The sequence below is a fragment of the Periplaneta americana genome, chromosome 1 (assembly GCF_040183065.1).
Source record: "Periplaneta americana isolate PAMFEO1 chromosome 1, P.americana_PAMFEO1_priV1, whole genome shotgun sequence".
NCBI classification, from domain to species: domain Eukaryota; kingdom Metazoa; phylum Arthropoda; class Insecta; order Blattodea; family Blattidae; genus Periplaneta; species Periplaneta americana.
Window position 1 is genome coordinate 190069031 of NC_091117.1, and position 18882 is coordinate 190087912.

The following is an 18882-nucleotide window of genomic DNA, read 5'->3' on the forward strand; positions in this document are numbered from 1 at the left end:
GGTTGTGGCACATTTATGATAATATATTTATAATTTCATGTTCCACTTTATTTGTTTACAAGTACTGGTCAAATTTTATCAGTAATGAATGAAAATTTCCAAATCTAATTTTCGTTAATAAATAATATTCTTTATTACGAAAAAAATTTTAAAGCATCAAGAAAAATCAAAATCGTGCAATTCAGAAAACAGAAGTTTATTTTCTTGTTTGGGTACATAGTAAATGATTTCATTTGTAGTCTCTTGAATGGTAATTCGAGAAAGTAGTAAACAAGAATGTCATTTTCAAGATGACCAAGGAACTTATTTTATGTATGTATGTATGTGTGTGTATGTATTTATTTATTAGTTTATTTGCAAAATGCGTAGAATGTAGTAATGTACCAGGTATGTATAATCTTTGTGACACTGATTATTTTTTATTTCGCGATAATAAAGTCCTCTGATAATATCATTTGTGTGAAGATTGTATTAAATCTGAGGAGACAAAGAACACAACATAAGAAGGAAAGTAAACATGTCAATTTTGACATTAAAAGTAGTTAAATGTAGTAAGTTTGATAATACTCGTAAAAGAAAGTTGTTTTATAGTGATGTTTGGTATTTTAGTATTCTAATCAGCAGCAGTAGGAATTAAATGTGGATTAAACATGTTCGCATAGAGATGGAAGTTTGTAGGTACTTAATTTTCTTTCTGTTATAATGACTGGTAGAAATTCTTTTTCAGCATTGTATGTAATTTGTAATAATAAAGCACGCAAAAGCAATTATGTAAGTGTGTATATTGTATGTTAAAAATACCTCATCTCTTTTCACTTCCCTTCAGTAACTATTCCAATGTATTCATATTTGGCAACCATTTAAGTAGTATCTTAGATCTGAATGTAATATTTCTGCATGCAAACAGTAAGGTTTGGAACTTTACTTTTTTTCAACATCTATGAGCCGCCAGCGTAGCTCAGTCAGCTAAGGCACTTGTGTGCCGATCCAGAGTTGCTCTCAGGTATGGGTTTGATTCCCACTTGGGCTGATTACCTGGTTGGGTTTTCCGAGGTTTTCTCCAAACATACGGTGAATATCAGGTAATCTATGGCGAATTCTCAGCCTTATCTCGCTATCACCAATGCCATAACCTAATAGTTGATACAGCGTCATTAAATAACCAAGTACTGGTAAAAAAATTGTGAGAAAGATTACTACTTGAAAGTATATACAGGGTGATTCACGAGGATTTACCGTCACTTACAGAGCTTATTTCCGAAGATATTCTGAGCAAAAAATGTTATATAAACATTTGTCCTAGTCTCAATACTTTCAGAGTTACACTAATTTGAATTTGTTGGTAAAATACCATTATTCTTGAGTTTTAAGGGTAAAAGAATATTACAGATAAAGAATTAACTATTCAGGAGTATCATTTCTTTAATTAGCTAATATTCTGAAGCTAAAAATGTGCTGTGAATCCCATAGTTGCTTCGTACAGATTTTTTTTTTTTTTTTTCGATTTTAACTACAAAATTACATTTCCTTACGCATTTATCATAGCAAATTGTTACAAATCACCCCACTCTTGTAAATTATTTAATACTGTACATTAAGATGCATAATTAAACTGTGAAGAATCAAGTTCCAAAAGTCGTATGATTTGCAACAATTTTTGTGAGAAGTGTGTAAGAATGATGTAATTTTTAGTTAAAAATTGAAAAGCAAAATCTGTACAAAGCAATTAACAACACATTTTTAGCTTCACAACACTAGCCAATTAAAGAAATGATACTTCTGAATAGATCATTCTCTATTTGTAATATTTTTTTTTACCCTTAAAACTAAAGAAAAAAAGTTATTTTACTAACAACTTCAAATTAGTGTAACTCTGAAAATATTGAGATTATGACAAATGTTTATGTGACATTTTTTGTTCAGAATGTCTTTGGAAATAAGCTCCATAAGTGACGGTAAATTGTTGTGAATCACTCTGTATTTGAGCTTTTATTCGAAGATTATGATACCAGTCATGGGTTTATAAGATTTATTGCAAGAGTGGGAAGAGGTATTTTGGTAAAGAAGTCAAGATAGATAAATGCTACAGTACTTCATATATTTTTGTGCTGATTTTCCGTTCATGACCATGTTGTTCATTTATTTAATCATTCACTAAGAATGTTTGGTCTCATTAGTCTATTACTTATTCCTTTTCCTCTCCTGATACACTACTTACATTATATTATGCTTTAGTAAGGTCTAAGTTAGAATATGCATCTGTTGTGTGGAACTCTATTACTTCTACTGATTCGGCTAAACTAGAAAATATCCAAAGAAAATTCATTTCTCTTTGTGTGTTCAGATTTGTACCCAACTCTTCTTCTTTAAATTATGAACTATCTAGTAAATATTTTAACTGTACCAGTCTGTATTCGAGACATCAGGATATTGATTATGCTTTCTTTAGTAATGCTATTAATGGTGTCATTGATTGTGATTCTTTCATACGTAACACCTATCGTAGAATTCCCGTGAAAGGTTTTCGTAGTCAAAGAATTTTCTTCACTATATTATATAAATCCCTTTCTCCAGTAGCCAAGTGTATTAAAAGTGCTAATTTGCACAATTTGATTTGATTTTACTTATGCATAATTTATCCTTACTTGTTATTTAATATCTTTTATTATTTGTTGGAGGTCAGTGCGTCTGGCTGCGAAACCAGGTGGCCCGGGTTCGAATCCCGGTCGGGGCAAGTTACCTGGTTGAGGTCTTTTCCGGGGTTTTCCCTCAACCAATACGAGCAAATGCTGGGTAACTTTCGTTGCTGGACCCCGGACTCATTTCACCGGCATTATCACCTTCATTTCATTCAGACGCTAAATAACCTAGATGTTGATACAGCGTCGTAAAATAACCCAATAAAATAAAAAATTATTTGTTAGGTTGTTTGTATTTTATCTCACTACCATTTTCTGTCATTCATTCTCATCATATGTTTTGTTTTGTTTTGTTTATTGTATCTTGTGCTAAACTGTAATTGGCCTTTGTGTTGTTGTTTATCTCGTTAATATTCTAAATAAATAAATATATAATAATAATAATAATAATAATAATATCAATGTTGCTGGCTCGAGCTGAGTAGTTGATATATGTATTTCACTTCGCAGATGTTACATAAATGTAGCATTACCTCACTACCAAAATAAGAACTGCACACGTGATTCTGCCAAAGATCTAATCAAATCAGAGCAGGTCCCGACCAGCCAGTTGCATTTACAACAGCAAATATTACTTAGTCTGTATCTGCCACCTTATCTTCAGTTTCACTTATCAATCGGCGCTTTGCAATCACCTAATAATTTCCGGCTGATAAGATAGCTTTATTACGTACAATCTGTTTGAAGAAATCGAAAGGAAGACTATATCTGTCTGTGTAATTTGTAATTCAGACAGGGATATACTGTAAAGTTAACATTTATGCATTCATTATCTGTAATTTTTCTAAGGCAATTTGGTAAATGTAAGAAAAAGCCCTAGAAGAAATTAATCATGGGCCCTTTCGAAATAACTTTTCTCCTTCCCTGCAAAAAAAAAAAAAAAATCTTCTCTTCGGCCTTTATTCTCTCTAAAATTCTGTAAGTTCCTTCCATGGAACATACTCTGGAGTCAAGATGAATGGCCTGTAAGTTTGGCACTCACATTATAGTAGAATGGTGAATTGTTAAAATAACATGTCACTAATTTGGCTATTTTGAGTTTTTGTGGTGTTTACAATCTGCATTAAAAGAAGTCATATACTATTGAAATGGTATGAGTCGGTGTGTATTCATGTGCTTGTGACAGGAGAGCGAATATTATAAATTTTGCTAAAATGTCAGCAGCCATTGACTCATGCATTTTTAACAAAATACGATTGGCAACACTGCTTATTTTCTTCAATCTATACAAGATGTATTAAGAATATTACATTTTTATGGACATTGTTTATTACTGTAGAGCCTGGATGTTTGACAAAATGCCTTTTTTACTGGGTGGAGGTAAATCATTATTTTCATAGATAGCATATATATACATATATATAAGCCATACAACCGTCATAACCTAATAAGGTACCTATCAAACGTGTAAGTTTCCATTATGCTTTCAGCATTTTTTTAATGCTTCATGATTGCTCTAATGATAATCATTTAATTGACCCTGTTAAAAATCTCAATCATTATCGTACTTCTTGTGTGCATATCGAAGAAGCAGTGATGACTATTTATATCACCTGATGCTTTCACGCAATTCCTGATTAATATTGATTACGTTTTTATTTGTTCTACTAGGTGTGCGCACATAGTCTTCATATACGTATATGTGTGTGCATGTTCATTCTTCATATCTCCTGTCTCTCTCTCAGATTTCTCCCTCTCTTTTCTGTATGCTTTGAGATTGTTTGTGCTCTGATAAGTTAAATGGTTTTGTGAGTAATATTAGCCTATGTTTACTTACCGGCACTTACTTACAAATGGCTTTTAAGGAACCTGCAGGTTCATTGCCGCCCTCACATAAGCTCGCCATTGGTCCCTATCCTGTGCAAGATTAATCCAGTCTCTATCATCATATCCCACCTCCCTCAAATCCATTTTAATATTACTTCCCATCTATGTCTCTGCCTCCCCAAAGGTCTTTCTCCTCTGGTCTCCCAACTAACACTCTGGGTTCGCCCATACATGCTACATGCCCTGCCCATCTCAAACATCTGGATTTAATGTTCCTAATTATGTCAGGTGAAGAATACAATGCGTGCAGTTCTGCATTGTGTAACTTTCTCCATCCTCCTGTAACTTGTTATATGACTGAAATACTGAATACATTATGGCAGCAAAGGAAATGTTTTTAAACTCTTTGCTGCTGTTAAATGTAGACCTATGTCCATAAATATCTTATGTAGTGTGATGTACATTTCATTTAATTATGTTCATGATAGCAATAACAAAGGACCATATTAAATGGACAGAGTTACGCAATAGTAGACCAACCAACAATTTGAAAAAAATGAAATATTTGCACAAATCTGTTGATGGCAGGCTAATTTAACTCGGAAAAAATCAAGAATGCGATATCTGAATTTTGCTGCTATTTATAAGCAAAAATTCGTTCATTGCATAAAAATCGGTTAGCCTTTTTTGGTATTATTTGTGCAATTTTTTGTAATAGTATGAATGTTCTAATACTTCTTGCATAAAATGTTTTATATTGAATATTGGTTACTGATTTCCTAATAACACAAAGTGTCTTTCACTGCTGATATGTTATTGAATGGTGAAAATGTTACTGTAAAGAGGGGTGACTTTGAACGCCGAGGTGACTTTGAACAGTAATTTTGTGCCTTTCTAAATTAAATGCTGTACCCAATTGCGATAAAACTGTTTAAGTTGTCAATAAACTAGTTCAGTTCTTTCGCAATAGGGTGCAGCATTTAATTTAGAAAGGCGCAAAATTACTGTTCAAAGTCACCTCGGCGTTCAAAGTCGCCCCACTTTACGGTATGTGTTGTCACTTTGTACATTTGAACAGTAGAAGAAAAATACCCTTGCCGATTTCGAAACAGTCTATTATAAATGAACCATGAAATTATATGACTTGGTTATAGACATTCCAAATAGGCTACACTCGAAATTAATGCATATGAATGAATCAAATATTCGCTTAGAAATGGAAAGTGAATTAGGACCTATATTTATAGGCATTGAAAAGCGTTTTGAGAAATAACACGCTTATTTCACTAGACATAAACACACCAATTTTCAGATAGGCTCTACATGCATCAGAAACAATAGCTATCCCATACCACCACATCATCCATCATCTTAGTTGCAATGTGGATTTTCCAATCAGATAAAGAGAGCACAAATGTCATTTGAAACTTACATTATCTACTCAGTCCGAAAATGATGTGGTGAAAAAGAAGAGTCATGTTCGAATATTCTTCCTTCTGCTAGGCATTGGTTATACTGTATTTAGGCCTGCTGTACCTAAATGTCATAAAATAATTAAACAAACACAAAGGTAAGAAAATAGTGGTGGTGGTGACAGTGGTGGTAGCTGTGGTGTTGGCAGTAGTGGTGGTTGTCGTCATCATAGTAATTGTAGTTGCAGTCTCAGTCATAGCTGTCATCGTCCAGGTAAGAATCCCAATGTCCCAAGAAAGTTTGTGAGGACCAGTGGCGTAAGTAGAATTTTGTCAAGAGGGGGGTTTATATTCAAGACTCTCCGAATTTTTAACAAATTTTAACTTCTCTTTAATTTTGTATAATAAAAAATGCTTGTGTTATTATTATACTTACACAGTAATCATATATATAGTTAGTCAACAGTTATTTGTATATGATAGGTAGGCAGTAGGTCTCTCTATAATAAAGATACTATTGTTATAATTCGAATATGCCGCAGCACCAAGCACAGGGACCTATATTGAAGGTGGGGTAGGAGGACTATGCCTTATGTCGATGTAGATTTTGTTACTCAAACAGTGAAAAATTAAAGAAGGGAAAACAATTGTGGATAAAAAAAATACTCAAATTTAAATATGTCTTTTTTTTTTTTTTAAGTGCAAGGGGGGTTCAAACATGGTAAGCCCCCTTTGCGTATGCCCCTGGTCAGGACTATAAATTATACCAGTTTTAGAATGAATAAAATTTGAGTTTATAACATACCATGTAACATTACCATATTATATTCTTGTATGTGTGTGTGTATATATAATGCAAAATCTCTAACTGTCTGTAAGTGCATTAGACAGAAGGTGGCGGTTAAGGAAAAGTGGCCTTTTTACATTATAGTGGAATTTTATCGAAATCTTTTACAACTGTGAGGTAGTTCGATTAACAGTGGTTGTGCATCAGAACAAAATAATCAAACCAACTAAAATCAGTTCAAAAAGCTTGTACTGTAAAGATTAGATTAGATTAAATTTACAGACGCACCAATGCATCTGCTCAAATGTTAACAGAAGAAACTTGGTTTCAGCAGCTTTATTACATTATTATGAATTAAAATTATGAATCGTGAATTGAAACAGGTAAATTTAATTTCTGGTTATTTTCTGTGCGCATAACCCTTATTCATTTTTAAAATAAAATACCCCAGATTTTTTTCGTTTGATGTTGCAATCCTACTTAAGGGCAGTAATGAAAATACGGCAGCTTGTCGACTCCATACAATTTTGTATGTCATACATTAGCATAGGTGCACGTGGTTGCTGGGCGTGGATGTAGTATCTTCGGAAGCTTGTCTTATCTGCACCTGCAGAACCCGTGTACCTCGCAGATAAGACATCCGCCCATATTGTACTGCTCAGTCAAAACTTGTGTTTCTTGTACTTATCAAGGTGCCGTGGGAACTGAGATATCAAGTGACACTGGCTTGTTAAAATATGTGAGTGTTTGCAGGTTTATTTCGTGTAAGTTAAAATGAGTCACAAAACACAGCAGTTAATTGGAAGTGAATGGAATTGCAATGGATAACTTAAAGTCTGTATCGAGAAGTGACATGAGTGTGAGATTAAAAGAGTGTAAGAAGGATACTGAGTGTGGTGTTTAATGATGATATGAGACATTAAATTGACTGAATGAGTAGAAGTATGCAAGAGAATGAATTAAGAGATTGAATGAGTATGGGAGTGAATGCGAATTGGGTAGCTCAATGAGTGTATTGGTTGATGAATTTGGGAGTGAACGAGTGGAGAGATTAAATGAGTGCCAGGATGAATGTGGGAGTGTGTAAGAAAATGAATGAGTGTAGAGTTGAATGCATGAGTGAGTGAATGAGTAAATTAATTGGAGTGCATGAAAGTGAATTAGTGACTGGATGGGTGTGAGTGTAAGCACATCAGAGAGTGAATAAGTGACTGGATGAGTGTGAAAGTGAGTACATCAGAAAGTGAATGAGTGAGTGTAAGCACATTAGGGAGTGAATAAGTGACTCGATGAGTTTGAGAATGAGCACATCGAAAAGTGAATTAGTGATTGAATGAGTGTAAACACATCAGAGAGTGAATAAGTGACTGGAAGTGTGAGAGAACACATCAGAAAGTGAATAAGTGACTGAATGAATGTGACAGTAAGCACACCAGAAAGTGAGTGACTGAATGAATGTGAGAGAGAGCACACCAGAAAGTGAATAAGTGACGAATGAGTGTGAGAGTGAGCACACCAGAAAGTGAATAAGTGACTGAATGAGTGTGAGAGTGAGCACATCAGAGAGTGAATAAGTGACCGAATGAATGTGAGAGTGAACACACCAGATAGTGAATAAGTGACTGAATGAGTGTGAGAGTGAGCACACCAGAAAGTGAATAAGTGACTGAATGAGTGTGAGAGTGAGCACACCAGAAAGTGAATAAGTGACTGAATGAGTGTGAGAGTGAGCACATCAGAGAGTGAATAAGTGACTGAATGAATGTGAGAGTGAACACACCAGAAAGTGAACAAGTGACTGAATGAGTGAGAGTGAGCACATCAGAAAGTGAATAAGTGACCGAATGAATGTGAGAGTGAGCACATCAGAGAGTGAATAAGTGACCGAATGAAAGTGAGAGTGAGCACACCAGAAAGTGAACAAGTGACTGAATGAAAGTGAGAGTGAGCACACCAGAAAGTGAACAAGTGACTGAATGAGTGTGAGAGTGAGCACACCAGATAGTGAATAAGTGACTGAATGAGTGTGAGAGTGAGCACACCAGAGAGTGAATAAGTGACTGAATGAGAGTGAGAACACCAGAAAGTGAATAAGTGACCGAATGAGTGTGAGAGTGAGCTCACCAGAAAGTGAACAAGTGACTGAATGAGAGTGAGAGTGAGCACATCAGAGAGTGAATAAGTGACCGAATGAAAGTGAGAGTGAGCACACCAGAAAGTGAACAAGTGACTGAATGAGTGTGAGAGTGAGCACATCAGATGGTGAATAAGTGACTGAATGAGTGTGAGAGTGAGCAGACCAGAAAGTGAACAAGTGACTGAATGAGTGTGAGAGTGAGCACACCAGAAAGTGAACAAGTGACTGAATGAGTGTGAGAGTGAGCACACCAGATAGTGAATAAGTGACTGAATGAGTGTGAGAGTGAGCACACCAGAGAGTGAATAAGTGACTGAATGAGAGTGAGAGTGAGCACACCAGAAAGTGAATAAGTGACCGAATGAGTGTGAGAGTGAGCTCACCAGAAAGTGAACAAGTGACTGAATGAGTGTGAGAGTGAGCACATCAGAGAGTGAATAAGTGACCGAATGAAAGTGAGAGTGAGCACACCAGAAAGTGAACAAGTGACTGAATGAGTGTGAGAGTGAGCACATCAGATGGTGAATAAGTGACTGAATGAGTGTGAGAGTGAGCAGACCAGAAAGTGAACAAGTGACTGAATGAGTGTGAGAGTGAGCACACCAGAAAGTGAACAAGTGACTGAATGAGTGTGAGAGTGAGCACACCAGATAGTGAATAAGTGACTGAATGAGTGTGAGAGTGAGCACACCAGAAAGTGAACAAGTGACTGAATGAGTGTGCGAGTGAGTACACCAGAAAGTGAACAAGTGACTGAATGAGTGTGAGAGTGAGCACACCAGATAGTGAATAAGTGACTGAATGAGTGTGAGAGTGAGCACACCAGATAGTGAATAAGTGACTGAATGAGTGTGAGAGTGAGCACACCAGAAAGTGAACAAGTGACTGAATGAGTGTGAGAGTGAGCACACCAGATAGTGAATAAGTGACTGAATGAGTGTGAGAGTGAGCAGACCAGAAAGTGAATAAGTGACCGAATGAATGTGAGAGTGAACACACCAGATAGTGAATAAGTGACCGAATGAATGTGAGAGTGAGCAGACCAGAAAGTGAATAAGTGACTGAATGATTGTAAGAGTGAGAAAATCAGAAAGGACATTAAGTGACTGAGTGTGACAGTCATTGTGTGTGAACAAATGAATGAGTAATTGAGTGCGAGTGTGAGTGACTGCATGATGTGAGACTTTCTGTCAGTGCATGAGAAAGAAAATGACTGACTTAATGATTGTAAGAGTCGATGGATCCAAGAGTGAGTGAATATGTAAGTTAAGGCATGAGAAAGTGAATGGATTGCAGTATAGTAAAAGAGCCAATGAGTAACTGAACAGATGCATGAGAGTGAAGAAGTGAATGAGAGATTAGTGAGGTTGTGGTGGTTGGATGAATGAGTTGGCAAATATACGTGTTTGGTGACAGGTGAGTGAAAGGTTTAGTTACAACAAAATAAGTTTGTGAATTTATGAGTGAATGAATAAATTAATTAACGAGTTTTTTCGTGATTATATGAAATGAATGTTTTCATAGCATGATTTTTGTGAATGCGTGAGTACGATTTTTAAATTTTGTCTCAAAATCAAATCAGGAATAAATTTATTCTTATTTCATATTATTTTACAAGGGTTTCTTACAGTGACGACCAGTGCAGTTAGTCATAAGTAGACTGGAACTTTATGCAACTGCATATTTTTACTGACTGCACGTGTATCTAACAACTTTGTATATCTTTGCTGATTATGTCTTATGCTTTGAGATTTTTTTTCCCCATAAATGCGTATTTTTTTATTTTGCGTAATTAAGAGTATTTTATTATTTTTACCTTCTGCAAATCCTTTTGAGGAACAGTTAAGTTATTTCATTATTGTTAATACTTTACAACATAGTATTATTCGGAAGCAGGATGTGATTTAAATTTAAACCAATTGCCCTATTTAAGTTGTTATTTGTTAGCTTACCGTCAATAACAATGTTATTTGAGTCACTGAAATCTTCAATCGTTCTAAGTAACACACGCATAAATCGCCATACTGTATTTAGAAAAGGTTAATTTCATTATCACTTCGATAGTCTTTTACTAATTTTATTTTGAGTAGATACTACTTTTAACCACAGTAGCAAGATTCATATACTTGAATAAACATGTCATCGGAGCATGAGATATTAATAGTTATTAATAAACGTTTGGTGAAGAAACCTTTAAAATGCCAAATGAAAACTCAAGTAGGAAGAATCTATTATCGAAATGGAAAATGGAAGAGGAGAAATGTTTTTCTAGTATTGATGAAGTCAAGTATGTGAAAAACAGATGAATTTGTAAATTGAGAAGACGTAGTTTCTTATAAGACATAGTATATTCGAAGTACAAAAGAAAATAATTGTAACTTTTCGACATGAAAGATTTACTCTGACACTTCAATTAATGGCTAATATTTACTGTAGTACAACCAGTGATAACGAACGCAATATAGTTTAATTTTAAAGTATTTCCAGAAATTGTTTGAAAATAATTATTGAAGAGTTAAGTGTTGCTTGTATTAATAATTATTATGTCAGATCGTATTGGAAATGCATTTTGAATCTAAATGCATCACTCCGATCACAGCTTCTGTGATCCAATTCATTGGATTTATCCATGGCATGGAAGAATATATAATGCCATGAACTAAATCATGTTGTGTTCTCACTACCTGCACCTGCGCAAAAACAGTTTGTGATTACTGATACATGTTACTTGTGGATTTAAAGTTAAAATAAAGTAAAACAAAACAAACTGAAGTCCTTTATATCGTGATGCATTAAAAATTTAATATCAAACTCTTCGTAAATAAGACAATGGATATAGGTAGTAATAGTACATTTATTTATTTATTTATTTATTTATTTATTTATTTAGTTATTTGTTTAGTTATTTATTTATTTATTTATTTATTTACTTATTTATTTAATTATTTATTTATTTATTTCGTTATTTATTTATTTAGTTATTTATTTATTTACTTATTTATTTAGTTATTTATTTATTTAGTTATTTATTTAGTCATTTATTTATTTAATTATTTATTTATTTAGTTATTTTTAGTTATTTATTTATTTAGTTATTTATTTATTTACTTATTTAGTTACCTATTTCTTTACTTATTTAGTTATTTATTTGTTTACTTATATATTTAATTATTTATTTATTTAGTTATTTATTTATTTTATTTATTTATTTAGCTACTTATTTATTTAATTAATTAATTTAATTTATTTATTTAATTTATTAATTTTATTTATTTATTTTATTTTATTAATTTATTTATTTTATTTATTTATTTATCTATCTGTCTGTCTATCTATCGACTTCGGCACAAACATTTTTCAGACTACCTTTTAATGATCTTAGGTGAAATTGATTTAATCATTAAAGATTACCTAGGTCAGGGTTACCACAATGGAGCCGAATTGAAGAGAGTAAACGATGGCATTCAAATCCACATTATTCAGTTGAATCCTACAGCGTTCTGTTTCTCTATATGTTACGTATAGTATCAGAAAAAAAATAATGAGCCAAGTTTTGATGGCAGTCTGTATGTAGGCAACAAGTTGCGTAAGAGTGCCCAAAAGTAGCATTTATACAGGCGCTCTTATTTACTTCACATATGTAATGCGTTGCATCTGAACTCGGTAAAATTAGATGGCCCATTTTTTTCTCTCCCCCCCTGGTGGAAAGTTATCTCGTAAATTCATATTAACATCCTTGTCAGGGATAACATCTATCCCCCTCACAAAATATAATTGTTTTAATACGAGTATATATACTTCATAAAGTATAAATTAAGCAAAGAAAATAATATTGATGTATTATCATCACCAGCAAGCTGACAACAATCAATAGATAGATAGATAGATAGATAGATTTGTTCCATAATATTCTTACATTTGCTTTACAGCATAGAATAAAGAACATGTCCAATTCTTACGTTTAACAATAAAATGCAAAACATATAAAATGCAAATATGAAATATGTACAGAATTAATACCTTAATAACAATAATATTTTATACAATGTAATATGTTTACCATTTAATATTATTATAATATTTACACAGTACTGTGAAATGTCAAGAATTCATCTACAGAATAAAAAGTGTGAGATATTAAGTAATTTTTTAGTTTTGTCTTAAATAATGCAGGATTTTGGCTATGATTCTTAATGTCTTCAGGAAGACTGTTGAACAATTTTATCGCCATGTAACGTACTCCCCTTTGAAAGCATGATAAATTTGATGATGGCGTATGAAAATCATTCCTTCTGCGGGTATTTATACTATGTATGGCTGAGTTAGTTGGAAAATTTTCTTTATTACATAAGAGGAAATTTATTGTAGAGTATATGTATTGATTTGTTAAGGTTGGAATCTCTAATTTTTTAAAAAAATAATCTACATGATTCTCTAGCCTTTGCTCCAACTATTATTCTAATGGCTCTTTTTTGTAATAAGAATATATTTTTACTATCTACAGAATTTCCCCAAAATATTATTCCGTAGGACATAATGGAATGAAAATAGGCAAAATATATTGTCTTTAAGATACTGCTGTTTAGAAATTGTTGTAACGACCTAATTGCGAAGCATGCTGAGCTAAGTTTGGGGGTTATTTCTTTGATATGATTTTTCCAATTTATTGTATTATTAATATGCAAACCAAGAAATTTGGTTGTTGATGTTTCTAGTAGAGGAATTACAGATTTTATCTTAAGCCTGCTCATGGATATAATTATTATTATTATTATGATCAAGATGCAAGACAAGCAACTCAGTGCGACCAAGCTTTGAGCCATATCGAATGAGGATAATAATAATTTTATGTATGTTATTCTCTATCTAGGATTCTGTCCCCCCCTTATCAGAAATCTTAATTTAGCCAGAACCTCAATCAGAGGTAGCCTCTGAGTTTTTGGTAGTAAATATCAGCAATTATGGTTACATTCCTGGGAAACAATTCGCAGTACCAATACACAACGCCTTCTTTATCTGATTAGATGTGGATGAACACTAATTATGATAATTTCCTAACAATGCAGTGTTATGATGACAAACAAAAACTCTACAGACTTATGCATCAACCTAATGATATCAGAGACTGTGTGTGTATCCAATGCCTTCCCACTTCACTTGCGTGATTCGGGTTCCGCATATTGCGGATAGATGACAGAACTATGACCCATTTTTCAAGTTGCACACCACTTCGACAGACTACGCTGTGCATGATTTTTATTTGTGGAGAGTTATTTCGTGAGTGATATCAGATACTGTATACTGGTATATCTTATCTGTTACAGCAGCTGCACAATCTCGAAGCTATGGGCTGTTTCGGAGGTACAGACCCCGAGGTGCAGCAACAGAAAAGAGTGAGCAGGGAACTGGAGGAGAAGATTAAAGCATGGAACAAAGATTACAAGAAAGCCGTTAAAATACTGCTATTAGGTGCGAATATGTTGAGAGCTTGAGTTTTCAGAGTCATCTGGTAGATGTTTACAAATAATTTTAAAACTTAATTTGGCTTCTCCCTGACTCATTTATCTTATTAAATCCCTAACTTTCACTAATATAAACCCCCTCAAACCCCTAATATTCCTTCTACACTGTAGAAAAACCTCGCCTCTGGAATTTGTTACCTAATAACGTCAGGGACTGCCAGACTTTATCACAATTCAAAATTAAATTGAAAAATTTTGTTTTATTTAATGCTTTTTACTTATTGCTAGAAGTGTTGATTTGTGTTTTTTTTACTCTAGATTAAAATTGCAAGTTTCTTGTTTATGTTAGTTAATTAGTTAGGATACAATTAATTACGATACTTAATCACTCATCTAAAGTTTGTATGACTGCAACCTGTGTATATTTTTGTGTGGCTTTAAGTTCTGTTGTTTATAGCGTGAGTTTTTCTTTTTATTTCTATTATTGTATTTTTATTTCTGGTGGTGTGGAACAGAAGGCCTGATGGCCTTAACTACACCAGAATAAATAAATCAATAAATAGATAGATAAATAAATAAATAAATAAATAAATAAATAATCTTTAACTAAAATACACTTTCACTAAACACTAACCTTTCACTAATATATATATATATATATATATATACTGTACTGTACCCCTATTAAACCCTTAAGTTTTTACTGAGATAAACCCCATTAAACCCCCAACTTTTCTCTATACACAACCACTAAACTCTGACATTTCACTAATACACCCTCTCGCTATTCCCGTAACCTTTCATTAGTATACGCCCTTGCTAAATCTCTAACCTTTGACTAAACTAAAACCCTCACCCAACCCGTAATCTTTAACTTTTAAACCTTCATTAAACACCTAACCTTTCACTATTATACAGCCTCACTAAGCCCGTAGTCTTTCACTAATATAAGCCCTCAACAAACCTCTAACATTTCACTAATATAGGCCTATACATTCACTAAACCCGTAACATTTAATTAACATAGATCCTCACTAAACTCTAACCTTTCACAAATATCTGTCCTAGTAAATAAACTAGCATTATAAGCCTAGATCATATTATACCCAGATTGCTCGGTGTTATAGGCTTTGACGGTAACAACTTTTGTCAGGTTTACTATGCTGCTGCCATCTAGTTGTTACATAAGGAGTCACGTCATAACTCCCATTTGAATTGCATTAGCGACTGTACTGCCATCTCGTGTTCGTTTATGGCGGACAAGTATCGATCCTGGCGGTTGTTGTCTTCAAAGTGCAACCAATTTTAACATAGGAATGAGCAATCTATATGTGATCTGGGATTATAAGTGTATGCTGGCAGAACTGTAAACATGACGAAAAAGTGACGTCATCGATTCGAAACCTTAAATTACATTAGAAAATTAGATGTTATGAAGACATACCGGTAGGGGCACGCAACATAGGCCAATTGTACACTCTCAGAAAAAAAAATTGGGCCACATGAATTTTCAAGTTCCAGTTATAACATACTGCGCAGTACTGCCCAAATTTTGTTTCTGGGTCTGTAAATACATACATATATATATATATATATATATATATATATATATATATATGTAATCTTCATCTTACGATGTTTACCATGGCATGATTGTGACTGTAATAGTATTTAAATTCATTATATATATATATATATATATATATATATATATATATATATATATATATATATATATAAGCTTATATAGCAACATTTATGCTAAATAAAATGAACTTCTGTTATAGGGACTGGTGAATCTGGAAAAACAACAATTATAAAACAAATGAAGATTTTACATATTAGTGGCTTTTCAGAAAGGTAAGACAGTGTAATGAGGAAAAATTTAACATTATTTACTACTATTGTTTTCTGAAAAACATCTTTCTTTATCTACCACGTAGTAATGTGAATGCTGATGTGTCTGTCTCTCATGGAATGATTTAGAAAAGTTACTGTACTATAATTTTCTAATTTTTCCTTCCCCCCTAGTGCATTAAATGAAGCTCGTCACTTTAATAAAATTATTCAAATACAAATTCATAATTAGAGGGAGAAAAAATATATATTGAAAGTTTAGATAGGGCCAGTATACAGCAGAAACAAAACAACAGGAACGTCAGCAGTGGTGGTTAGTTTATTTCTCCAGGCTTTGACTTTTGTTATTTTTTAAATATTTCATTATTGTTGTGTAAGGAATGAAGTAAGTCATGTTGAACACACATTGAGTGATAATGAGTGACAGTAGACAGAGTATTGCCTATTTTGATTTTATTTGGTATGAAACAATTCGCGGGTGCTCGTGTAAAGGGGTTAAGTCAAATTGCAAGGTACGTAAACTTGTCTCCTTTGGTACTGAACAAAACCCCTTTGTCACAAACTATGGAGCACTGTAACTGCATCATAGATGGAAGAATAACTTAACCCCTTTAACACAAGAGAAAAGTAATTGTGGATAGTTCAAATCTGTACTTATTCCAGTTTAGCCAAATCAACTTAACCCCCTTTACACGAGCACCTGCGAATTATTCGAGATCCTCTTCACGGTTTTAGAAATGTGTGAAGGGGTCCATCTTTTCTCTTTTGGTCATACCATGATACATACATATAATTACACTTTCACCTCTATCAGGGTAAAAAGAATAATCACTAGATTCTTCTACGTCTTATTATCATGTGCTAGACTAGATGGTCTTTAAGGTCTCGTTCCGGGAATTAGTCTTTTCTTTTTCTTCTTTTTTCCGCTTACTGTACAGAATTTCTAAGAGAATTCTTCAATGTACCACATTTAAGACATGTCATTTCCCTTGAATTTATGCTTTTGAATATATTACGCAGTAGATTTAAAATTAATTTCTTCCATTATTATGTAATTTCATATTGTTTGATGTTTCTATTGTGGTAATACGACCCCCATTAAATTTGCTTACAATCCAGATTTATTATGTCACTAATGTCCCGTAAGTTTTTAGTACCGTATCTCTCTGTTAAAGTTTGGTTTAAAAATTCGATTGATTGCATACATTGTTGTGTTGCAGATTAATGAGTTTAGGAGTTGTTATTTAAATTCAGAAAGAGGTCTTACTTTTCATCGTATGTTAGTAATTTCTCTATCGTAATACTAGTAAAAATTTTAATAATGAATTATGAGAAAACTATAGTACAGACAATTGCTCTGCTCTTTCAAGTGTTGCTATACAGTATGTATGTTTGCTAAGGTATTATAGTGACGAAGCCTGTTACATTTATAAGTGCTTTTGGCTAATAAACATTATTATTATTATTATTACTATTATTATTATTATTACTTACTTACAAATGGCTTTTAAAGAACCCGGAGGTTCATTGCCGCCCTCACATAAGCCCGCTATAGGTCCCTATCCTGTGCAAGATTAATTCAGTCTCTACCATCATATCCCACTTCCCTCAAATCTATTTTAATATTATCCTCTCATCTACGTCTCGGGCTTCCCAAAAGTCTTTTTCCCTCCGGTCTCCCAACTAACACTCTATATGCATTTCTGGATTCGCCCATACATGCTACATGCCCTGCCCATCTCAAACGTCTGGATTTAAAGTTCCTAATTATGTCAGGTGAAGAATACAATTCGTGTAGTTGTGCATTGTGTAACTTTCTTCATTCTCCTGTAATTTCATCCCTCTTAGCCTCAAATATTTTCCTAAGAACTTTATTCTCAAACACCCTTAATCTCTGTTCCTCTCTCAAAGTGAGAGTCCAAGTTTCACAATCATACAGAGCAGCCGATAATATAACTAATATTATTGTTATTATCATTATTATTACTACTACTATTATTATTATTATTATTATTATTATTATTATTATTATTATTATTATTATTATTATTATTATGTCAGTGACACTAATTAAATAGCCTATTTACTTGTATGCACTTATTTATTTTACAATTTGTTGACTTTTCTTCCAATTGTATATTTACATTTGTCAGCATTTTAGAAAATTTATTTAAATTGGTTTTTCTTAGAATTCTTAATTTTATTTTATAATTATGTATTCTATTTCTTAATGGTAAATCCTATTTTTGGTAATGCAAATTAAATATTACATAAAAGAACATATTGTAAATTTGGAAATGTCAAGAGGGTTCATAGAGGTTTCAACTACGGTATGTGAATTGATTTCCTATGTCACAGTGACCGGAAGGATAAAGTGGAAGAGATTCGTCAGAACATTCATGAATCAATCTACGATCTGGTGACAAATATGTCCCTCCTCAAACCGCCTGTCAATCTGAACAGTGACCACAGTGAAATCAGTGCTGCCTATATCCGAAAGCTGGGTCCAGAAGAACCTACTTCTTACACACAGGTGAGCCCAGTACTGGCGTGCGACTTCTCATTTTGCTTTTAGCTGTTTCATTGGGTGGTGGCATTCTTGGGGAAATACTGTACTGTAATAAATATAGTCCATTACATTTGAACAAACATTCGTACTGGTATAACAAAAAATATAGTAGACTATAAGTAGTGGCAAGATAGTACCATAGTGATAATATTATAGTAGGCCTAAGTAATCTTGGTGATTTATCCACCTCGG

The 18882-nt window shown here is 33.3% G+C and overlaps 1 protein-coding gene across 5 annotated transcripts in view; it reads left to right on the plus strand.

Annotated features, from left to right (window-relative positions):
• The first annotated feature begins 5906 nt into the window (after positions 1-5906).
• Positions 5907-18882, plus strand: part of Galphaf (G protein alpha subunit f) — a 29910-nt gene continuing 16934 nt past the window's right edge. Inside the window, exons 1-4 of one of the 5 annotated variants that reach the window (XM_069834359.1) lie at positions 5907-6036; positions 14127-14271; positions 16052-16124; positions 18480-18654. In XM_069834359.1, coding sequence (XP_069690460.1) covers positions 14148-14271; positions 16052-16124; positions 18480-18654 — 372 coding nt within the window. In that variant the 5' untranslated portion in view covers positions 5907-6036; positions 14127-14147. Of the gene's footprint in view, positions 6037-7012; positions 7049-7225; positions 7430-14126; positions 14272-16051; positions 16125-18479; positions 18655-18882 lie in introns of those variants that run through there. The other 4 variants (XM_069834329.1, XM_069834339.1, XM_069834364.1 and 1 more) reach the window with 4 other exon arrangements.